Source organism: Colobus angolensis, unplaced genomic scaffold (assembly GCF_000951035.1).
Source record: "Colobus angolensis palliatus isolate OR3802 unplaced genomic scaffold, Cang.pa_1.0 Scaffold162, whole genome shotgun sequence".
In the NCBI taxonomy this organism is placed as follows: domain Eukaryota; kingdom Metazoa; phylum Chordata; class Mammalia; order Primates; family Cercopithecidae; genus Colobus; species Colobus angolensis.
The window spans coordinates 3,905,560-3,925,736 of record NW_012114733.1 but is presented as its reverse complement, the minus strand read 5'-3'; the positions used below and the strand labels follow the sequence as shown (position 1 = coordinate 3,925,736).

Sequence of the window (20,177 nt, the reverse complement as noted above, 5' to 3'; positions counted from 1 at the left end):
AAGTGAAAACTGTAAATGAAACATACATTTCAGACCAGCCTGGCCGGAGCGACAGAGCGAGACTCCGTCTCAAAAAAAAAAAAAAAAAAAAAAAAAATTGGTTTGAATTCCAGGTCTTCAGTTTATTGTTAAGTTTTTTGATTTCTCTTAAATTTTTCATAATTTCCTCATCTGTAAATAACTATTTGACCTGTGTTATTTATGTATTGATTGATTGATTAATGCAGCCTTGCTCTGTCTCCCAGGCTGGAGTGCAGTGGTATCATCTTGACCCACTGCATCCTCCACCTCCCAGGTTCAATTGATTCTCCTGCTTCAGCCTCCTGAGTAACTGGGATTACAGGGGCGTTCCACCACATTCGGCTAATTTTGTATTTTTAGTAGAGATGGGGTTTCACCGTGTTGACCAGGCTGGCCTCAAACTCCTGACCTCAAGTGATCCGCCTGCCTCGGACTCCCAAAATCCTGAAATTACAGAGATGAGCCACCACACCTAGCCTCTTTCTTTATTTTGAGACAGGGTCTTACTGTCACACAGGTTGGAGTGCAGTGGCACAACCACAGCTCACCGCAGCCTTGACCTCCTGGGTTCAAGTGATCCTCCTACCTCAGCGTCCTAAGTAGCTGGGATCACAGGTGCATGCCTCCATACCTGGCTAATTTAACAACTTTTTCTTTCTATAGGGACAGGGTCTCCCTGTGTTGCCTACACTGGTCTCGAACTCCTAAGCTCAAGCAATCCTTCCCCCTTGGCCTTCCAAAGTGTTGGGCTTACAGGTATTAGCTACTGGTACTAGCTCTTTCTTCTAATAATATTGAAAATAATCTGGTGATAATGGAATAAAACTTTTTGCTTTTCATTTACTAATTAATAAAGACGGGTTTATTTTGGTAAATAACTGCCCCCCATCCTCTTTTTTCCTTTTTTTGATATAGAGTCTCATTCCCATCACCCACTCAGGAATGCAGTGGCATGATCTTGGATCACTGCAGCCTCGACTACCCTGGTTCATGTGATCCTCCTGCCTTAGCCTCCTGAGTAACTGGGACTACAGGCACATGTCACCTCGCCTGGATAATTTTTTTTTTTTTTTTGACAGTGTCTTGTGCTCTGTCACCCAGACTGGAGTACAGTGGCATGATCTTGGATCACTGCAGCCTCGACTACCCTGGTTCATGTGATCCTCCTGCCTTAGCCTCCTGAGTAACTGGGACTACAGGCACATGTCACCTCGCCTGGATAATTTTTTTTTTTTTTTTGAGACAGTGTCTTGCTCTGTCACCCAGACTGGAGTACAGTGGCTCAGTCTTGCCTCACTGCAACCTCCACCTCCCATGTTCAAGCGATTCTCATACCTCAGCCTCCCAGATAGCTGGGATTATAGGCATGTGCCACCACACTTGGCTAATTTTTGTATTTTTAGTAGAGACAGGGTTTTACCTTGTTGGCCAGGCTGGTCTCGAACTCATGGCCTCAAGTGATCCACCTGCCTCAGCCTCCCAATGTGCTGGGATTCCAGGCATGAGCCACCATGCTTGGTCTAATATTTTTTTAATTTTTAGTAGAAACAGGGTTTTGCCATGTTGCCCAGGCTGGTTTCAAACTCCTAAGCTGAAGTGATTCGTCTGCCTCTGCCCCGCTCTACATATTCTTAAATAATACTTAGATCTGGGTGTGGTGGCTTATTCCTGTAATCCCAGCACTTTGGGAGGCTGAGGCAAATGGATCACTTGAGGACAGGCGTTTGAGTCCAGCCTGGCCAACGTGGTGAAACCCCATCTTTACTAAAAATACAAAAATTTGCTTGGCATGGTGGTGCACACCTGTAGTCCCAGCTACTCGAGAGGCTGAGGCAGGAGAACCACTTGAACCTGAGAAGTGGAGATTGCAGTGAGCCAAGATCGTGCCACTGCACTCCAGCCTGGGCGACAATAAATAAATAAACAAACAAAGAAATAATAATACTTAGAAGTTTTATTTTGGGCATACTTTTTTTTTTTTTTTCTGAGATGGAGTCTTGCTCTGTCACCCAGGCTGGAGTGCAGTGATGCAGTCTTGGCTCACTGCACGCTCCACCTCCTGGGTTCACACCGTTCTCCTGCCTCAGCTTCCCGAGTAGCTGGGACCACAGGTGCCCGCTACCACACCCACCCAGCTATTTTTTTTTTTTGCATTTTTGGTAGAGACGGGGTTTCACTGTGTTAGCCAGAATGGTCTCGATCTCCTGACCTCATGATCTGCCTGCCTCGGCCTCCCAAAGTGCTGGGATTACAGGCATGAGCCACCGCGCCCAGCCAGCATACTTATTTTTTAAGCTAATTATGTTGTTTCTACTGTTAGCAAAATATATGCTGGGCAGTCATAGTTTATTATATATTTGATTAAGAGCTTTTTATACAAAAGCATATTTTTCTATTTAGTAAGTTGGACATGTTTCCAGACATTTGTAGGCCTGGTCTCTCCCAGACACACTATATTTTGAACATGGTACTTGCTCCTCAATGAAAAATTGGTATTTTACAGTACAATAGAAGTATGCATACCTAGCTTTGAGAGTACAAAGGTAGAGGAGATAATTTTAGTTCCTGAAGGAGAACAGCAGTATTCGAGGATAAAGAGGCAGAAAATACAGGGCTACCTGGGAGTAGATTAATATGGCTGGAGTGTAGAAAGCATATAGTGAGTAAGAAGAAATGAAACTAAAGGCAAATAAAGATTTCCAGTTAAACATGGCAGGTTAAGATGCATGTTTCTTTCCACTCCTTCCTAAACCATTCTAGAAGACAGTAAAATAATAAATCCGTAAACCCCCAAGGACAAAAAAAAAAAAAAGGCACAGCAATCAAGACACAAGAGAAAGCAACATTTTGGAAGGCACAACGGTAATGAATTAATATTACGTAGTTTAGCAGGCCAGAGAAAACTGAAACCTATGGACAAGAAGCCAACAAACAAAGCAAGCAAGCAAATTGGTGTTGGAGAACCTTGGGGAAGGCTCAGGCCTTGAATTCACTAGGCACTTTGGAGGAAGGCATGTGGAATAGAACTAAAAACAAGAGGACTGGTTAATTTGTATTAAAGAGCATTTTTACCACTTTTAACCCTACCTAGTGTTAAAACAAGAAAGAAGACATGCTTTCCAGGAAATAGGATTCAATATAGGAGTTAATGGAAGGAGATGCTAGCATGAAAGCTATGGACTAGGTGTAAAGCCTATAAAGCAAGGTGTTCAGATTGGAATTTGACAGAGGCACTAGAATAAATGTTTCAAAATTGCAAAAAGGTGGAGTACCTAAGATGTCTGAACAGTTTTACAGCTGTGTAGGAATGTAGATAAATTAATGATAGGTACATAGTAACAACCGAAAAGAGCCACCAAATTCTCAAAAGAAAACACAGATGTGGAAGGAAGGAAATGTAATTAAAGCATACTTCATTACTTATCTGTGAATACTATTTAGTTAACATGTAAAAAATATTGATTTTACAGACTACCTAGTTTCTATAATATATTTAAGAAAAAGAAAAAATTTATCAACCCCTGTTAAGTATATAGAGTCTAGAGCGGGATGATCAGTTTGAATAATGTCTCTATGCCTTATTACCATCCAAATAAATAACTTCTATGCTTCTTCTGTAAAATGGGGGTAGAATAATGCCTAAGTGTCCTAAGGGTTGTTGTAAGTATATATGAACACTTAATGCAGTGCCTCGTGTTAGTAATTGTAAGAGGAGGATGGAGGCAAGTGAACTGTACTTGGTGGATGTTAAGAGTAACAGTTTAACAACAAAAAATACAAAGCATACTGTTTGAAAATATGGCGGTAAATAAGATAAGAATGGAAAGTTTTTGCCTCTTGAGTAACAGGAGTTAGGAATGTGGTAGGTTGTGGCAGTAGACAGACTCCCTGTCTTCATTGTAAGCCTTGAGTGTTACCTTTTAAAGTTTGTACACATAAGGAAAAACTTCAAAAAATAGGAAAAGCCTTTTGTGTTTAGCCAGTGTTTAGATTTTCAGTTGCATAGCATTTGTATTTATTACAGAAATCTTTAAACACTGCAGAACAACAATATGATGAACCCATCACCTTGCTTTAACCATTGTCAACTCATAGCCAATCTTAAGACCTTTACTGACCAGCTGCAAGTAGTGCAGTTAGCGGATCGTCTTCAACCACAGCACTTTCTAACTCTGCCACAGTGTTTGAAGCAAAGCTATGCTCTTTCTTGGCCTCCCTCAGCCAGTGACCAAGTGTGGCAGAGCTTCTAGATTTGGCAATTTTTGCCCAATGTTAATTTCACACCTGAGCTTACCATTATGCTGGCCAAGATGTCAGAGTTGAACCACACTCAGGCTTTTCCTGCCCCTTCCTTCTTTCAAAGTGATAGACCGGCATCATGGTCTAAGGGCTTTTACTGCCTAGTTCTCCTTTCTTTCCCTGTCTTTCATAGGTGTTACCTTCATCTTGTCGTTTTTGCCAGAGTATCCAACGGACAAAATGACTTAAAAAGGATTCTTTTTAAGAGTTTGCAGAAAAAAGTTAACATCAGATCTGAGACTGGTATCCCTGAAATGGTCAGCTTATATGGGTTGGCCCTTGCCTGCTGTTTGGAAACCTTAGATTTCAGGAACATTCCCATTATTTTCTGATTAAAAATGGTTCTCTTTGTCTAAACTGTTTTTGCAAACAATAATGGTTTATGCTGAACACTTGCTTCTGGGAATCTGGAATTCTGGTATGTGCTAGGCAGTACATATTATCAGCCCCTAATTACCTTGAACACTTTAATCTGCCCTAGCAGACAATATTTGACCTGTGTTTTCACAGTTGGTTGTTAGAGGCATTAAGCATGCCCTGTGTGACTCCACTAGGAGATGACTCTTAAGAGAGCTTGTGTCTGGTTTCCTCTAGTCACCTCATGTGCCTTTTCCCTTTACTGATTTTGCTTTTTGTTGTTGTTTGTTTTTTGGCTGTATTAACTCAGCCATGGGTATAGCTTCATGCTGTAATGTGTAGAGGAGTCCTATGAGTTCTGCTACATCAATGAACCTGGAAATGAACTTGGAAACGCTGACATACAAAGTGTAACAACAAATGTCACATAAAATTCCCAGTGATTCCTTAACATCAGATAACAAGTCAGTGTTCGTAGTTTCTTAATTATCTGTTTAAAAATGTACTTAGGTTGTTCAAATAAGGTTCAAAAACAAACCCCACCCATTGGATTTAGTTGGTAAGTCCTGATCTACAGATTTCTTCCCCCTTTCCCTCCTGTTTATTTCAATAAACTGTGTCATTTGTCTTGTACAATTTTCTCAGTCTGGATTTTACTGATCACATTACTGTAGTGATATTTGACACATTCTTCTGTTATGTGTTAGTTTCCTGAGAAGCTAATAATTACATCTAAAGTTTGATTTGATTTAAACTCTATTAGATAAGACTACTTGAGAGACAGTGTTTGTTTACCTATGGCTTGTTATCCCATCAGGAGACACATAATACTTTTCTGTGGTAAGATTCAGGTGTTGTCAGCCTGATACACTCAAAATTTGTTACCAGCTTGTATTGTAATTCCCTAGAATACTTCAAAGGTTGACCGATGACATTGATACTTTTAAGTATTAGGAACTTCCAGTGCCTTTTAACACTTATTTTTTTTTTTTTTTTTTTTTGAGACAGAGTCTCGCTCTGTTGCCCAGGCTGGGATGCAGTGGCTGGATCTCAGCTCACTGCAAGCTCTACCTCCCGGTTCACGCCATTCTCCTGCCTCAGCCTCCCGAGTGGCTGGGACTACAGGCGCCTGCCACCTCGCTCGGCTAGTTTTTTATATTTTTTAGTAGAGACGGGGTTTCAGCAGATTAGCCAGGATGGTCTCGATCTCCTGACCTCGTGATCCGCCCGTCTCGGCCTCCCAAAGTGCTGGGATTACAGGCTTGAGCCACCGCGCCCGGCTTAACACTTATTTTTAACCTATCCCAGTTGTTACTTTGGTGCTTAGATTGTCTCATCTTTAGCCTGTGGAAGATCCTTCAAGTTTAAAGTGACATAATAGTTTTTGAATGTTTCTTTATGTTCAGGTATAACAGAATGTTCCAGCCCTGGGTTCAGCCATGTCTAGGAACCCTAGTTATTTTGAATTGGAAATGGTATTTAGAGCACCTAGTCTGTGCTGCTCATTGATACGTGTTTGATGTTTCTAGATCTTTTCATTGAAACAGAACTAGGAAATACTTAAATATACCATGGGTGAATATTGATATTTCCAATTAAATTTAGAGGAGGAAAGGGTTATAACTTAACCTCTGTGATTTTATATTTATTTTCTCTTACCCTGAAAATCACAGTTTCTAATGATATCACTGATTTGCTTTATCCTACTCATGGTAGTTTCAGACTAACAATACTCATATTGCAAACAATAGGACTACTGAAAAATTATTATTTTTTATCCTTAGGAAATATATCATTTGGGCTGTCTAGTGAACTTGGTGTGCTTTCACATAAGTTGTAATCGTTTATCTTGGTGGTGTTAGGCTACCAGTTGTGTAGTTTCATTCATTTTGCTTTTGGTTTTTAGGGATTTCACACATTTTGTTAATTGTGTTTATATTCATGTGACACGTTACATAGTTCTGTAGTTAAATCTCCAAAACAAAGTGTACTAAGAGATGCTGAGCTTCCATCCTGATTCCTTCTATCCTGTTTCTTACCTACTTTTGTTTTTTGAGACAGAGTCTCAGTCTTTGGCCAGGCTGGAGTGCAGTGGCATGATCTCGGCTCACTGCAATCTCTGCGTCCCTGGGTTCAAGCGATTCTCCTGCCTCAGCCTCCCACCTAGTTTTTTAAGTAACAATATTTGTTAGTTTAGTTTATGCTTCTGTTTTAATAAAAGTGTATTGTGTATATACGCATTTGTATATATGCCATATACCCATATCTAGTGTATATATGTATATTTATACATATATACACTAGATAGAAAATAGAACACTACACATACTGTTTTACTCCTTATGTTTTTTTAAGTTCATGTATCTTGAAGATCACTTCATAGTATGTTTCTCATTTCTTTTTTATAGGAGCACGATATTCTATTATATAACTGTATCATGTTATCTTGAGGGTTTCCGTTATGGACGTTTGATTGTTTTTAGAACTGTTAAAAATAGTGCAGCTGTAAATAGCCTTTGTATCTTTTCATCAGGAATTCCTGGGTCAGAAAGTAAATGTATAGACAGTGTTTCTAGTAATTAACAGATTCTCCTCTAAGAGGGGAAAATACCACTTTGTATTTGTCAGTAGTATATGAGAGTACCTGTTTTCTCATAGCCTGTCAACAAACTGTATTCAAACTTCATAAAATATTTTAAGTAGATCTATGTCTTAGAATCTTCATTTTGGCAGAAGTATGATATGGATTGAAAGGTGTGATCCTAAAGATGGGGAGATGTGTTGGGCCTAGTCTGAGAAATGTATATCTTAACTAAGGAGATAGTTACATTAAACAATCATTAACAGATTATCATAAGTGGGACTAAGTAACTGGATAAAGGCAATATAAGAGGAATTGGAGATAACTCTTACACTTCTAAGAGCATGAAGGGTTTTTCTCAGAGAATATTGAGCACCAGCAGATTATGGGGTAGGGAGATTCCATTTTGGATGCTTTGCATTTGAGGTGCTTCTGGGACATTTCATTTGGAGATGTAGTTGGTTATATGAATCTGAAAAGTTCGGGCTAGAGTGGAGCTTTGGAGTTATCACTGTGTATGTTAAAATATGTGTAACTGAAGATGCCTAGGAAAATATTAGGTAACATTTGAGCATATAATAGGTTCCCAAGTTTAAGAGTAGTTATATGTTCCTTTTCTGTTTTTGTTGTTGTTGTTTTCTCCTAGCAGTTGACCCACTGTCTCCTTGGCTAGAATTTAAAAATGTACGCTTCATATTCATGACTTACCTTCTACAGACTTAACTATGTATATGTATGAGTACATACAGAATGTATATATAATCCACTACGTAATTCTCTCCTGGATTTGTACAAATTTAGTTTAGGTGCAGGTATAGCTTAAATTCTCTTGCTGTGGTGTATGGAATGATTTATTTTGCCCTGTCTCCATATAAACATAACTTTATATACAATTTTAAAACTTTGTTGAGGTTCTCTACTTGGTTCAAAATCTTTCCATTCTGGGTATTTAATTTTGGCAAAGTTAGGTTAATGGAGGTGGGGTTTTTTGCCACTGATACATGCCTTTTACATACAGAATGATAATGTGTTGTTCAAATAATTTTCACATTACAGCTGAGAAAGGAATCTCATCTGAAATAGAACAGGCTTCTGTCTTACATGGCCTTAAGAATATTGAGGCAGGAAATGAATTTACAACTGTGGAATTAGAAAAGCACTAAAAGATCTAGTTTAACCTCATTTTATAGATTGAGAAAAATTGTTTGTTATTTTTCTTACCAAACCATTGTGAAATAACATGAGTGTATAAACACCAGATGTTGGGCTACAGACTTTAAATTTAGGTTTGACCATTAAAAAATGGGATTGGCCAAGGCAGGCAGATCACGAGGTCAGGAGAGACCATACTAGCTAACATGGTAAAACCCCGTCTCTACTAAAAATACAAAAAACCAACCAGGCATGGTGGCAGGCGCCTGTAGTCCCAGCTATTCGGGAGGCTGAGGCAGGAGAATCACTTGAACCCGGGTGGCAGAGGTTTCACTGTGCCGAGATCATGCCATTGCACTCCAACCTGGGTGACAGAGTAAGACTCCGTCTCAAAAAAAAAAAATGGGCATTGAAATGGAGAAGAGAACTATAGACATAATTTTGTACTTGTCAAGTTCCTTCTTTAACATTATTTCTGCATAATAAAAAAAAAATACATTTACTTACCCCATTATGTACTGTTCTAAGTGCTTTAAAAGACTTCTCATTTTAGTTCTCAAAACCACCATATGAGATACAGTTACCATTAGGTACATTTTGCAGATTAGGAATATAGTCCAAAAGGTTTGGTAACTTTCCCAAGTATACACAGTGACCAGAAGCTAAGTTGAGGGGTTGGTGGAAAGTTGAGGGAGAAGCTTAGTTGGGAATCTAAACCTAGGCTGGCTGAAAATAGAACATCTTTTGAGTGAAGACACCAGGATGATACAATGATCCAAAACCTTGTCACATGAGTTGAAGGAAATTCATTAGAAATGGTTTGAATTGGGAAAGATGATGATTGAGGCTGGCAGGGACATTTAGGCTAAGTGTTATATCTGTTGTGGCAAGAATGTGTCGATTTCTTCATGGACTTAAGGCGTAGAATGAGTTCCAAAAGCTTATCTTTGATTCAGTATCAAGTACCTTCTCTTTCCTGTGTCAGAACTATGTGATCACAGAGTGGCTTTTCTTAGAGTTCTGCCCCCCAACCCCCATCACCTGCTGTAAGATCCCACACAGGATTAATATGTATTTAATCTAAATGAGTTAGGTATACTATTAGATTCCTGAGCTTTCATAGTCCATGTTTGATTTGGAAGAGCCAGGACTAGCTGTTTCTAACTTCAGGCCCACTTTCATTTTGAGCAGGCCACTCTTAGTTGGGTAACGGTTCAAGATTTCTTCCCTTAGTTCCTACCTTTTTAATGCTGCCTTACTATGATATGATATTTAATATCACAAATATTCTTATATTTCTGTGACTCTTTAAAATGGGATTTTAAACTTGAGCATGCATCAGAATCACTGAGGGAATTTGTAAACGTAGATTGCTGGACCTCATTTCTAGAGTTTCTGACTCAGGGTCTGAGATGGAGCCCAAGAATTTGGATTTCTAGCACATCCACAGATGATGTTGATGCTGCTGATCTGGGACCATACTTTGAGAACCACTGCTGTAGTAGTCTGGCCTACCTTCGATAGATTGAGCTTTTTAAGAGCACGAACCAGATGTTACTCATTTCTTTGTCCCCCTACTACCTAGTAATACATAGGAGCAGCAGGTCTTAATTTTATAGAAGCCAGTGTGGACTGTAACTGATTTCTTTGGTCTAATGATATTAGGAAGTTAGGCCTAAAATTGAAGAACCCCGCTCAACATGATTGCTTATGCTTATAATCTGAGCACTTTGGGAGGCCAAGATGGGAGAATCACTTGAGCCCAGGAGTCTGAGACCAGCCTGGGCAACATGGTGAGACCCTGTCTCCACAAAAAGTTTTAAAACTAGCCGGGCGTAGTGACATGCGCCTGTAGCCCCCACTTCTTGGGAGGCTGAGGTAAGAGGATTGCTTGAGCCTGAGTGGCCGAGGCTGCAGCGGGCATGATCATGCCACTGCACTCCAGACTGGGTGATAGAGTGAGACCCTGTCTCTAAAAACAGTAAATAAAAATACATGATATTGAAGAACCTTATAAAGCTTTAGGTTCAGGTCAGGTTTGTGATGCTTACTATTAGGAAATATACATAAAGCCAAGATACTGCTAGAACTTTTACATGGTTTTGCTTTCTGATGAAATTTCTTGGCTTTTTTCTTTTTTAAATGTTACTTAGAGAGCTGGCTACATATAAAAACTAGAATCTGTTTTTTCCTGACTTTTTAATAATTGCCATTCTCACTGGTGTGAGATGGTATCTCAGTGTGGTTTTGATTTGCATTTCTCTAATGACCAGTGATGATGAGCTTTTTTTCATATGTTTGTTGGCTGCATAAATGTCTTCTTTTGAGAAGTTTCTCTTCATATCCTTTGCCCACTTCTTGATGGGGCTGTTTGTTTTTTTCTTGTAAATTTGTTTAAGCTCTTTGTAGAGTCTGGATATTAGCCCTCTGTCAGATGGATAGATTGTAAAAATGTTCTGTTCTGTAGGTTGCCTGTTCACTCTGATGATAGTTTCTTTTGCTCTGCAGAAGGTCTTCAGTTTAATTAGATCCCATTTGTCAATTTTGGCTTTTGTTGCCATTGCTTTTGGTGTTTTGGACATGGAGTCTTTGCCCATGCCTTTGTCTGGCATGGTATTGCCTAGGTTTTCTTCTAGGGTTTTTATGGTTTTAGGTCTTAGGTTTAAGTCTTTAATCCATCTTGAGTTAATTTTTATATAAGGTGTAAGGAAAGGTCCAGTTTCAGTTTTCTGCATATGGCTAGCCAGTTTTCCCAACACCATTTATTAAATAGGGAATCCTTTCCCCATTTCTTGTTTTTGTCAAGTTTGTCAAAGATCAGATGGTTGTAGATGTGTGGCGTTATTTCTGAGGCCTCTGTTCAGTTCTATTGGTCTATATCTCTGTTTTGGTACCAGTACCATGCTGTTTTAGTTACTGTAGCCTTGTAGTATAGTTTGAATTCAGGTAGTGTGATGCTGCCAGCTTTGTTCTTTTTGCTTAGGATAATCTTGGCTATAGGGGCTCCTTTTTAGTTCCATATGAAATTTAAAGTAGTGTTTTCTAATTCTGTGAAGAAAATCAATGGTAACTTGATGGGGACAGCATTCAATCTGTAAATTACTTTGGGCAGTATGGGCATTTTCACAATACTGATTCTTTCTATCCATGAGCATGGAATGTTGTTCCATTTGTTTGTGTCCTCTTATTTCCTTGAGCACTGGTTTGTAGTCCTCCTTGGTGAGGTCCTTCACATCCCTTGTAAGTTGTATTCCTAGGTATTTTATTCTCTTTGTAGCAATTGTGAATGGGAGTTGACTCATCATTTGGCTCTCTCTTTGTCTGTTGGTGGTGTATAGGAATGCTTGTGATTTTTGCACATTGATTTTGTATCCTGAGACTTTGCTGACATTGCTGATCATCTTAAGGAGATTTTGGGCTGAGACGATGGAGTTTTCTAAATGTACAATCATGTCATCTGCAAACAGAAACAATTTGACTTCCTCTCTTCCTATTTGAGTACTTTCTTTCTCTTGCCTGATTGCCCTGGCCAGAACTTCCAATACTATGTTGAATAGGAGTGGTGAGAGAGGGCATTCTTGTCTTATGCTGGTTTTCAAAGGGAATGCTTCCAGTTTTTTTGCCCATTCAGTATAATGTTGGCTATGGGTTTGTCATAAATAGCTCTTACTTTGGGATACGTTCCATCAAAACTAGCTTATTGAGAGTTTTTAGCATGAAGGGGTTGAACTTTATAGAAGGCCTTTTCCTCGTCTGTTAAGATAATCGTGTGGTTTTTGTCATTGGTTCTGTTTATGTGATGGATTACGTTTATTGATTTGCATATGTTGAACCAGCCTTGCATCCCAGGGATGAAGCCAACTTTGATCATGGTAGATAAGCTTTTTGATGTGCTGCTGGATTCAGTTTGCCAGTATTTTATTGAGGATTTTCACATCGATGTTCATAGGGATATTGGCCTGAGATTTTCTTTTTTTGTTGTGTCTCTGCCAGATTTTTGTATCAGGATGATGCTGGCCTCATAAAATGAGTTAGGAAGGAGTTCTTCTTTTTCTATTGTTTGAAATAATTTCAGAAGAAATGGTACCCAGCTCCTCTTTGTACCTCTGGTAGAACTTGGCTGTGAATCCGTCTGGTCCTAAGCTTTTTTTGGTTGGTAGGCTATAAATTACTACCTCAATTTCAGAACTTGTTACTTGTTCTATTCAGGGATTCGACTTCTTACTGATTTAGTCTTGGGAGGGTGTATGTGTCCAGGGATTTATCCATTTCTTCTAGATTTTTTAGTTTGTGTAGAGGTGTTTATAGTATTCTCTGATGGTAGTTTTTGTTTCTGTGGGTTCAGTGGTGATACTCTTCATTTTTTTTTTTTTTTTTGAGTCTATTTGATTCTTCTCTCTTTATTAGTCTGGCTAGTGGTCTATTTTATTGCTCTTTTCAAAAAACAGCTCCTGGATTCATTGATTTTTTTTTTTTTTTGAAGGATTTTTCGTGTCTCTATCTCCTTCAGTTCTACTCTGATCTTAGTTATTTCTTGTCTTCTGCTAGCTTTTGAATTTGATTGCTCTTGCTTCTCTAGTTCTTTTAATTGTGATGTTAGATGCTGGAGAGGATGTGGAGAAATAGGAATGCTTTTATACTGTTGGTGGGAGTGTCAATTAGTTCAGCCATTGTGGAAGACAATTCCTCAAGGATCTAGAACCAGAAATACCATTTGACCCAGCAATCCCATTACTGGGTGGTATATACCCAAAGGATTGTAAATGATTCTACTATAAAGACACATGCACATGTATGTTTATCGCAGCACTGTTCACAATAGCAAAGACTTGGAACCAACCCAAAGACTGTCAGTGATAGATTAGATAAAGAAAATGTGGCACATATACACCATGGAATACTATGCAGCCATAAAGAAGGATGAATGTATGTCCTTTGCAGGGACATGGATGAAACTGGAAACCATCATCCTCAACAAACTAACACAGGAACAGAAAACCAAACACCGCATGTTCTCACTCATAAGTGGGAGTTGAACAATGAAAACACATGGACACAGGGAGGGGAACATCGCACAGCGGGGCCTGTCGGAGGGTGCAGGGCTAGGGGAAGGATAACATTAGGAGAAATACCTAATGTAGATGATGGTTTGATGGGTGCAGCAAACCACCGTGGCACGTGTATACCTATGTAACAAACCTGCATGTTCTGCACAGGTATCTAAGAACTTAAAGTATACATTAAAGAAAGAAAAAGATAAAGAAACTGGAATCTTTCCTTTCTCTTTCAGGGAAAGTGGAGGCTATTGGAACATGCTAGGTTCATGTTCTTATAAGTATTGCAAATGGCACAAGTTGATGAACTTGTACAAAGATCAGAAGGGCCATCATCTAGTCCTGTTAAAACTTAAACTTGGGGCTGGGCATGGTGGCTCATGCCTGTAATCCTAGCACTTTGTGAGGCTGAGGTGGGTGGATCACCTGAGGTCAGGAGTTCGAGACCAGCCTGGCCAATGTGGCAAAACCCCATCTCTGCTAAAAATACAAAAATTAACCAGGCGTGGTGGCACATGCCTGTGATCCCAGCTACTTAGGAGGCTGACGCAGGAGAATCATTTGAACCCAGGAGGTGGTGGTGAGCCGAGATCTCACCACTGCACTCCAGCCTGGCCGACAGAGTAAGACTCCGTCTCAAAAAAAAACACAAAAACAAACAAAAAAACTTGGGGCCTGACATGGTGGCTCATGTCTGTAGTCCCAGTACTTTGGGAGGCTGAGGCAGGAGGATTGCTTGAGGGCAGGAGTTCAAAACCAGCCTCATCAACATAGTAAGACCCTGCTTCTACCAAAGAAAAACATGTTAGCTGGGTATGGTGGCGCGTGTCTGTAGTACAAGCTACTCAGGCACCTCAGGATCAGGGATTTCTTGAGCCCAGGAGTTTGCGGCTACAGTGAGCTATTATTACATCACTATACTCCAGCCTGGGTGACGGAGTGAGACCTTGTCTCAGAAACCAAAACAAAACTTGGGTTAAAAGAATGTAGAGCATGTAGAGCAAGAGCTTGTGTTTTTATCACCCTTCCCAGTCCCCTACTTTTCCCAGCTAGCAGTAACTGTCTTAATAAGACTTTAGCAAGAATTGTTTCACTCTGGGAAGTCAAATCATGAGTGTATATCATTTAAGTGCCATTACGAATATTCAGTCTCTCATTGAGAATATCTAGATTACAACAGTAATACGTGACTGGATAGATATGTTACTTATAGTTTATTCTAGAAAAAATAGCATATAGCTCCCTCAAAGTAGATGATTGTGGTTCTTGAATGTGGGCTGAACATTTACTTGCCTGACAACCTGCAAGCCATGAAGAGATCCACATCTCCAAGGCCTAGTGGGAATGGGAAAAGGGTTCATGCTCATACTTACAGAAACTACCCTGTAGGTATCACAGTACAGGTGAGAAGCCAACCATGAAGTAACCCCTGCTATTTAAGGACACTGCAACCTATTTTACTCTCTCTCTTAGATGATTAACTCAGTAAATTAGGTTTTTCTGTGCATTGCATAAAACTTTAGTTGTCTTTGATAATCATAAGCCATGTTTTATGGTTTTCTCTCTCCTCAGATACCCAGAAAGCGGTACTCTAGAAATGAATGTCAAAGATCTTAGACCACGAGCTAGAACCATTTTGAAATGGAATGAACTAAATATTGGTGATGTGGTAATGGTTAATTATAATGTAGAAAGTCCTGGACAAAGAGGATTCTGGTTTGATGCAGAAATTACCACACTGAAGACAATCTCGAGGACCAAAAAAGAACTTCGTGTGAAAATTTTCCTGGGGTAAGATTGTCTTCACTGGTGCCGTTTAATTACTGAATTAATGAAGGAATGTATTTTTAGGTATTAAGCACGTGCACCTTAGTAAAAAAAGATGGAGTCTATAAAAGATGGAAATTTCCATACTGAAGGAGAATATTTTTATAAATTCTTAAGAATTTTTAAGTTAAGCATGGCTTAGATCTTCAACTTTAAGGTTGGAGATACTATTTGGTAGAATGTTAGAAATAACTGAGTATTTTATTACAGAAATTCTTCCCTCATGGGATTCTTATAGATCGAACAAAACAATATATAAAAGCATTTTAATAACTATAATTGCTATGAGGATCTGTGTTGATGTAATAGCAGTGGATGACTAATCAGCTGTCTGCTGGACTTCTCAGACTAGCAGTAATTTTCCTTCATAGTAATTTTCAACTTACAGAATTTAAACTTAATGAAGAGAATTCAGAATGCAAAACGTCACCTGAATCAAATCACTCAGATATTTGTCATTTCTTTTCCTTCTCCTCCTCTCCCCTCCCCTCCCCTCCTCTTCCTTTTTTTTTTTTGAGACGCAGGCTCGCTCTGTCGCCCAGGCTAGAGTGCAGTGGCGCGATCTGTGCTCTCTGCAAGCTCCACCTTCCGGGTTCACGCCATTCTCCTGCCTCAGCCTCCAGAGTAGCTGGGACTACAGGCACCTGCCATGACACCAGGCTAATTTTTTGTATTTTTAGTAGCGACGGGGTTTCACCATGTTAGCCAGGATGGTCTCAATCTCCTGATCTCGTGGTCCGCCTGCCTCGGCCTCCCAAAGTGCTGGAATTACAGGTGTGAGCCACTGTGTCCGGCCTTCTCTTTCTCTTTCTTTCTTGTTCTGTAGCCCAGGCTGGAGTACAGTGGCATGGTCTTGGCTCACTGCAACATCCGCCTCCTGGTTTCATGCAGTTCTCCTGCCTCAGCCTCCCAAGTAGCTGGGATTACAGGCATACGACACCACACCCACCTAATTTTTATATTTTTAGTAGAGACAGGGTTTCACCATGCCAGCCAGGCTGGTCTCAACTCCTGTCCTCAAGTGATGCACCCGCCTCTGCTTCCCAAAGTGTTGGGATTACAGGCGTGAGCTACTGCGCCCAGCTTTCTATCATTAATTTTTTAAGAAATACTTTCAGATGTTTCCTGAAGTGATAAAGTACTAGGCGTTATTTGAGTTACTGTTTTACACTTTGGAAAACATTGTCACTCTCTTTGTGTGTCTGCTGCTTCTGAATAATTTGCTGACTAGTCACTAATTTACTTTTTAATAAATAAAATCTCTATTAATGGTTTCCAGTTCTCTATTATCAGTAATTAGGTAAACATCCTCGTATATGCATTTTTGTGCATTTCTTTTCTTTAGAATAAATTATTAGATTTGTTGTGTTGAGCACTGAGGGTTTTAGAATAACCCTGACAGTTGTTTTTTAAAAAATAATAATAATAAGCAGCCAAACGAATATTCTTGTCAAGTTCTGATTAACTGAATTAGTGATACAAGGTGACAAATCTTGGAACAATGATTAAAATCTAAAGCAAGGATAGGCAAGCTTATGGCCCACTAGCTGCCTATTTTTGTAAATAAAGTATCATTGGAACACAGCAATGGCCATTGATTTATGTATTATCTGTAGCTATTTTTGTGCTGAGTAATTGCAACTGAGACCATCTTCTCTGCAAAGCCAAAACTACTTACTTTCTGGCTCTTCATGGGAAAAGTTTGCTGACTCCTGAGATTTAAAAATGCGAGGCGTTGAAAACTTAACATTTTAGAAAACAGGTTTCGGAACTTCTTACAAACAAAAGTGTGATTCTATTGCCAGACTAAGGGTATAGCTCAGTCACAGACTTCTAAACAACTTGAAACCCTGATATGGATGCAAATCATGAAGGAGAAAGCCCCTAAATAAATTGGCTATGTTAGGAGTCTTATAACCTAGTTGAGTGTTCAGGTGTACACAATAGGATAATGGCGCACACAGCATTGAGCTAAAAAAGCTTGCTGTTAAAAACAGATTTCCAGGCTGGGCGCAGTGGCTCATGCCTGTAATCCCAGCACTTTGGGAGGCCAAGGCGGATGGATCATGAGGTCAGGAGTTCAAGACCAGCCTGGCCAATATGGTAAAACCCCATCTGTACTAAAAATACAAAAATTAGCCAGGCATGGTGGCGCGTGCCTGTAGTCCCAGCTACATGGGAGACTGAGGCAGAATAATTACTTGAACCCGGGAGGCAGAGGTTGCAGTAAGCTGAGATCGTGCCATTGCACTCCAGCCTGGGTTACAGAGGGAGACTCCGTCTCAAAGAAAAAAAAAAGTTTTCCCAAGTGATCCTGAGGTATAGTTAAGAGTGGGAATACACTGGCTTTAGAAGTGGAACTAAGACTGAGTGGGCCAGGTGCAGTGGCTCATGCCTGTAATCCCAGCACTTTAGGAGGCCAAGGTGGGTGGATCACCTGAGGTCAGGAGATTGAGACCAGTCTGACCAACTAGTGAAACCCTATCTCTACTAAAAAATACAAAATTAGCTGGGTGTGGTGGTACATGCCTGTAATCCCAGCTATTCGAAAGACTGAGGCAGTAGCATCACTTGACCTGGGAGGCGCAGGTTGCCATAAGCTGAGATCATGCCATTGCACTCCAGCCTGGGCAACAAGAGTGAAATTTCATCTCAAAACAAACAAACAAAAAGACTTCAGTGGAAATTATGGATAGGCAAATACCAGTTAGATAAAAGAGAATGGTTATGTGATGGCTATCCCAACAGTACAATACAATGTAAAGTATTCTTTGTCATTAAAGTTTTTACTAGAAACATTAGGAACACAGTAACTAAAAAGGAGCCATTGTGGCTTATGGATGGAAATGTTTTTTTTTTTTTTTTGGAGACGAGGTCTCGCTCTGTCGCCCAGGCTGGATAGCAGTAGCACGATCCTGGCTCGCTGCAACCTCCACCTCCTGGATTCAAGCAGTTCTTCTGCCTCAGCCACCGGAGTAGCTGGGACTACAGGCGCACCCCACAATGCCCATTTCATTTTTTGTTCAAAACCAGGCTGGTTTTGAACTCCTGAGCTCAGGCAATCTGCTTGCCCTGGTCTCCCAAAGTGCTGGGATTACAGGTGTGAGCCACCGCATCCAGAGAAATTTTTTTTTTTTTAAATGATTAGAAATCTTTTATCCTCACTGGTAAGAATGGATAACAGGTTGAAAGAACAAATGCATTCTGCTGTTGATAGGCATTTTGGGGCTGTTAGAAACAATGCTGCATCATTGATGTTCTTGTACCTATACCTATATCCTGGCACTTGTGTGCATTAGTTTCTGTAGAGTGTATCATGCCTAGGATTAAAATTACTAGGTTGTAGAATCTGCATCTTCAACTTGAGTAGGTAGAACCAAGTGTCTGTACCAGATTACAATTCTGCAACAGTATGAGAGTTCCTGTTCTGTTTTCTCATCCATGCTTAGTTTTTTCAGACTTCAGTTTCCACTAATCAGGTGGGTATGTAATAGTATCTCATTTTGGCTTTGACTTGCAATTCTCTGACTCCTAATGGGGTTGAGAACCTTTTCATATTTTTATTGGCAAATTGGATATATCTTTTGTGAGGACCTGTTCCAATTTGCTGACTTTTTTTGTTAATTAAATAAAGTGATTCATTTTTAGGAGTTCTAATTATGGAGACTAGGCCATTTCAGTTATATGTGGCAGAAATACCTTTTCTAATTCTGTGGCTTGTCTTTTTCTCCTTATGATGTTTGAATAGTAGTTTTCTTAATTTTAATGCAGTTGAGGTTATCAGAGTCAAGAAAGTTTTTTTCCTTTATGCTTGTACTTTCTGTGTCTTTCTTAAAGATACTCTTTTATTACCTTCTAAAAGCTTTGTGGTTTTGCCTTTCTTTAGGTCTTTAATTGACTTGGAGTAGATTTTTGTGTACAGTGTGAGGTAAGGGTCTAATTTAACTCAATACATATGAGTAAACATTTTTCCTAGCACTGTTTATTGAAAAGCCAATTTCCCTCCCATTGATCTTCAGTATCACCTCTGTCATATCAAGAATCTTATATTTGATGAATGCTTCTGACTTCTCTATTCTGTACCATGGGTCTGTTTTTAGTGTATCCTTATATCAGTTCTACGCTTCCATAATACAACAGAGCACATGATCCTTCCTTTTTCTTCAGGTAGGTTTTATATGTTCTTAGCTCTGTGTACTTCCATTTGAATTTTCCAGTCATCTTTTCTCTTTCTGGTATGTAGGAATACAAGTATCCTTTGATCTTGGATTCAGTAGCTTTATTAGACTTACTAATTTTAATTTACATGTAGATTGTTTCAAAATGTTTACAGTTATAATCATCTGTGAATTCTGAGATTTTTGTCTTTTTCTTTACTTTTGATTTCTTCCTCTTGTCCTTATTTACCAGTTGGGCCTGAATTACATTGTTGAGAAGAAGTAGTGATAACAGGCATCTTTTTCCCCTGCTTTCCAAGAGAAAACATACAAAATTTCATCCATAACTATAATGTTTGATATAGGTATTTTGTGGATATGCTCTCCTAGATTTGGTTTGACGGTGTTTTGTGTAGGATTTTTGCATTGTATTAGTGCGTGAAATTTACATGTTTATTTTCCTATCTCACTGTCCTTCGCAGATTTATACTAGTTTCACAAAATAATTTGGAATCTTCTTTTTCTTATGGTAGAGTCTTGTGTCCTTGTCTTGAATGTTTGGTAGAACTTCTCAATAAAGTCATCTGGGGTTGAGTTTTCTTTGTGGGATGGTTCTTTTATGGTTGATTCAGTTTCTGTAATGATCAGAGGACTATTCATGTTTTCTATTTCTGGAACTAGAATTTAATTTTCTAGGAATTTATCCATTGCATCTGAATTTTAAAATCT

The 20,177-nt window shown here is 39.4% G+C and overlaps 1 protein-coding gene and 1 long non-coding RNA gene across 2 annotated transcripts in view; one reads left to right on the top strand and one right to left on the bottom strand.

Annotated features, from left to right (window-relative positions):
* The window catches only part of LOC105508439, a 33,506-nt gene extending 28,977 nt beyond the window's left edge, over positions 1-4,529 (bottom strand). Inside the window, exon 1 of the long non-coding RNA XR_001001268.1 lies at positions 4,316-4,529. This is a non-coding gene — a long non-coding RNA (uncharacterized LOC105508439). The remainder of the gene's footprint in view (positions 1-4,315) is intronic.
* The window catches only part of UHRF2 (ubiquitin-like with PHD and ring finger domains 2, E3 ubiquitin protein ligase), a 107,216-nt gene that overhangs the window by 30,706 nt on the left and 56,333 nt on the right, over positions 1-20,177 (top strand). Inside the window, exon 4 of the mRNA XM_011937298.1 lies at positions 15,037-15,255. Within this exon, the coding sequence (XP_011792688.1) occupies positions 15,037-15,255 (219 nt within the window). The remainder of the gene's footprint in view (positions 1-15,036; positions 15,256-20,177) is intronic.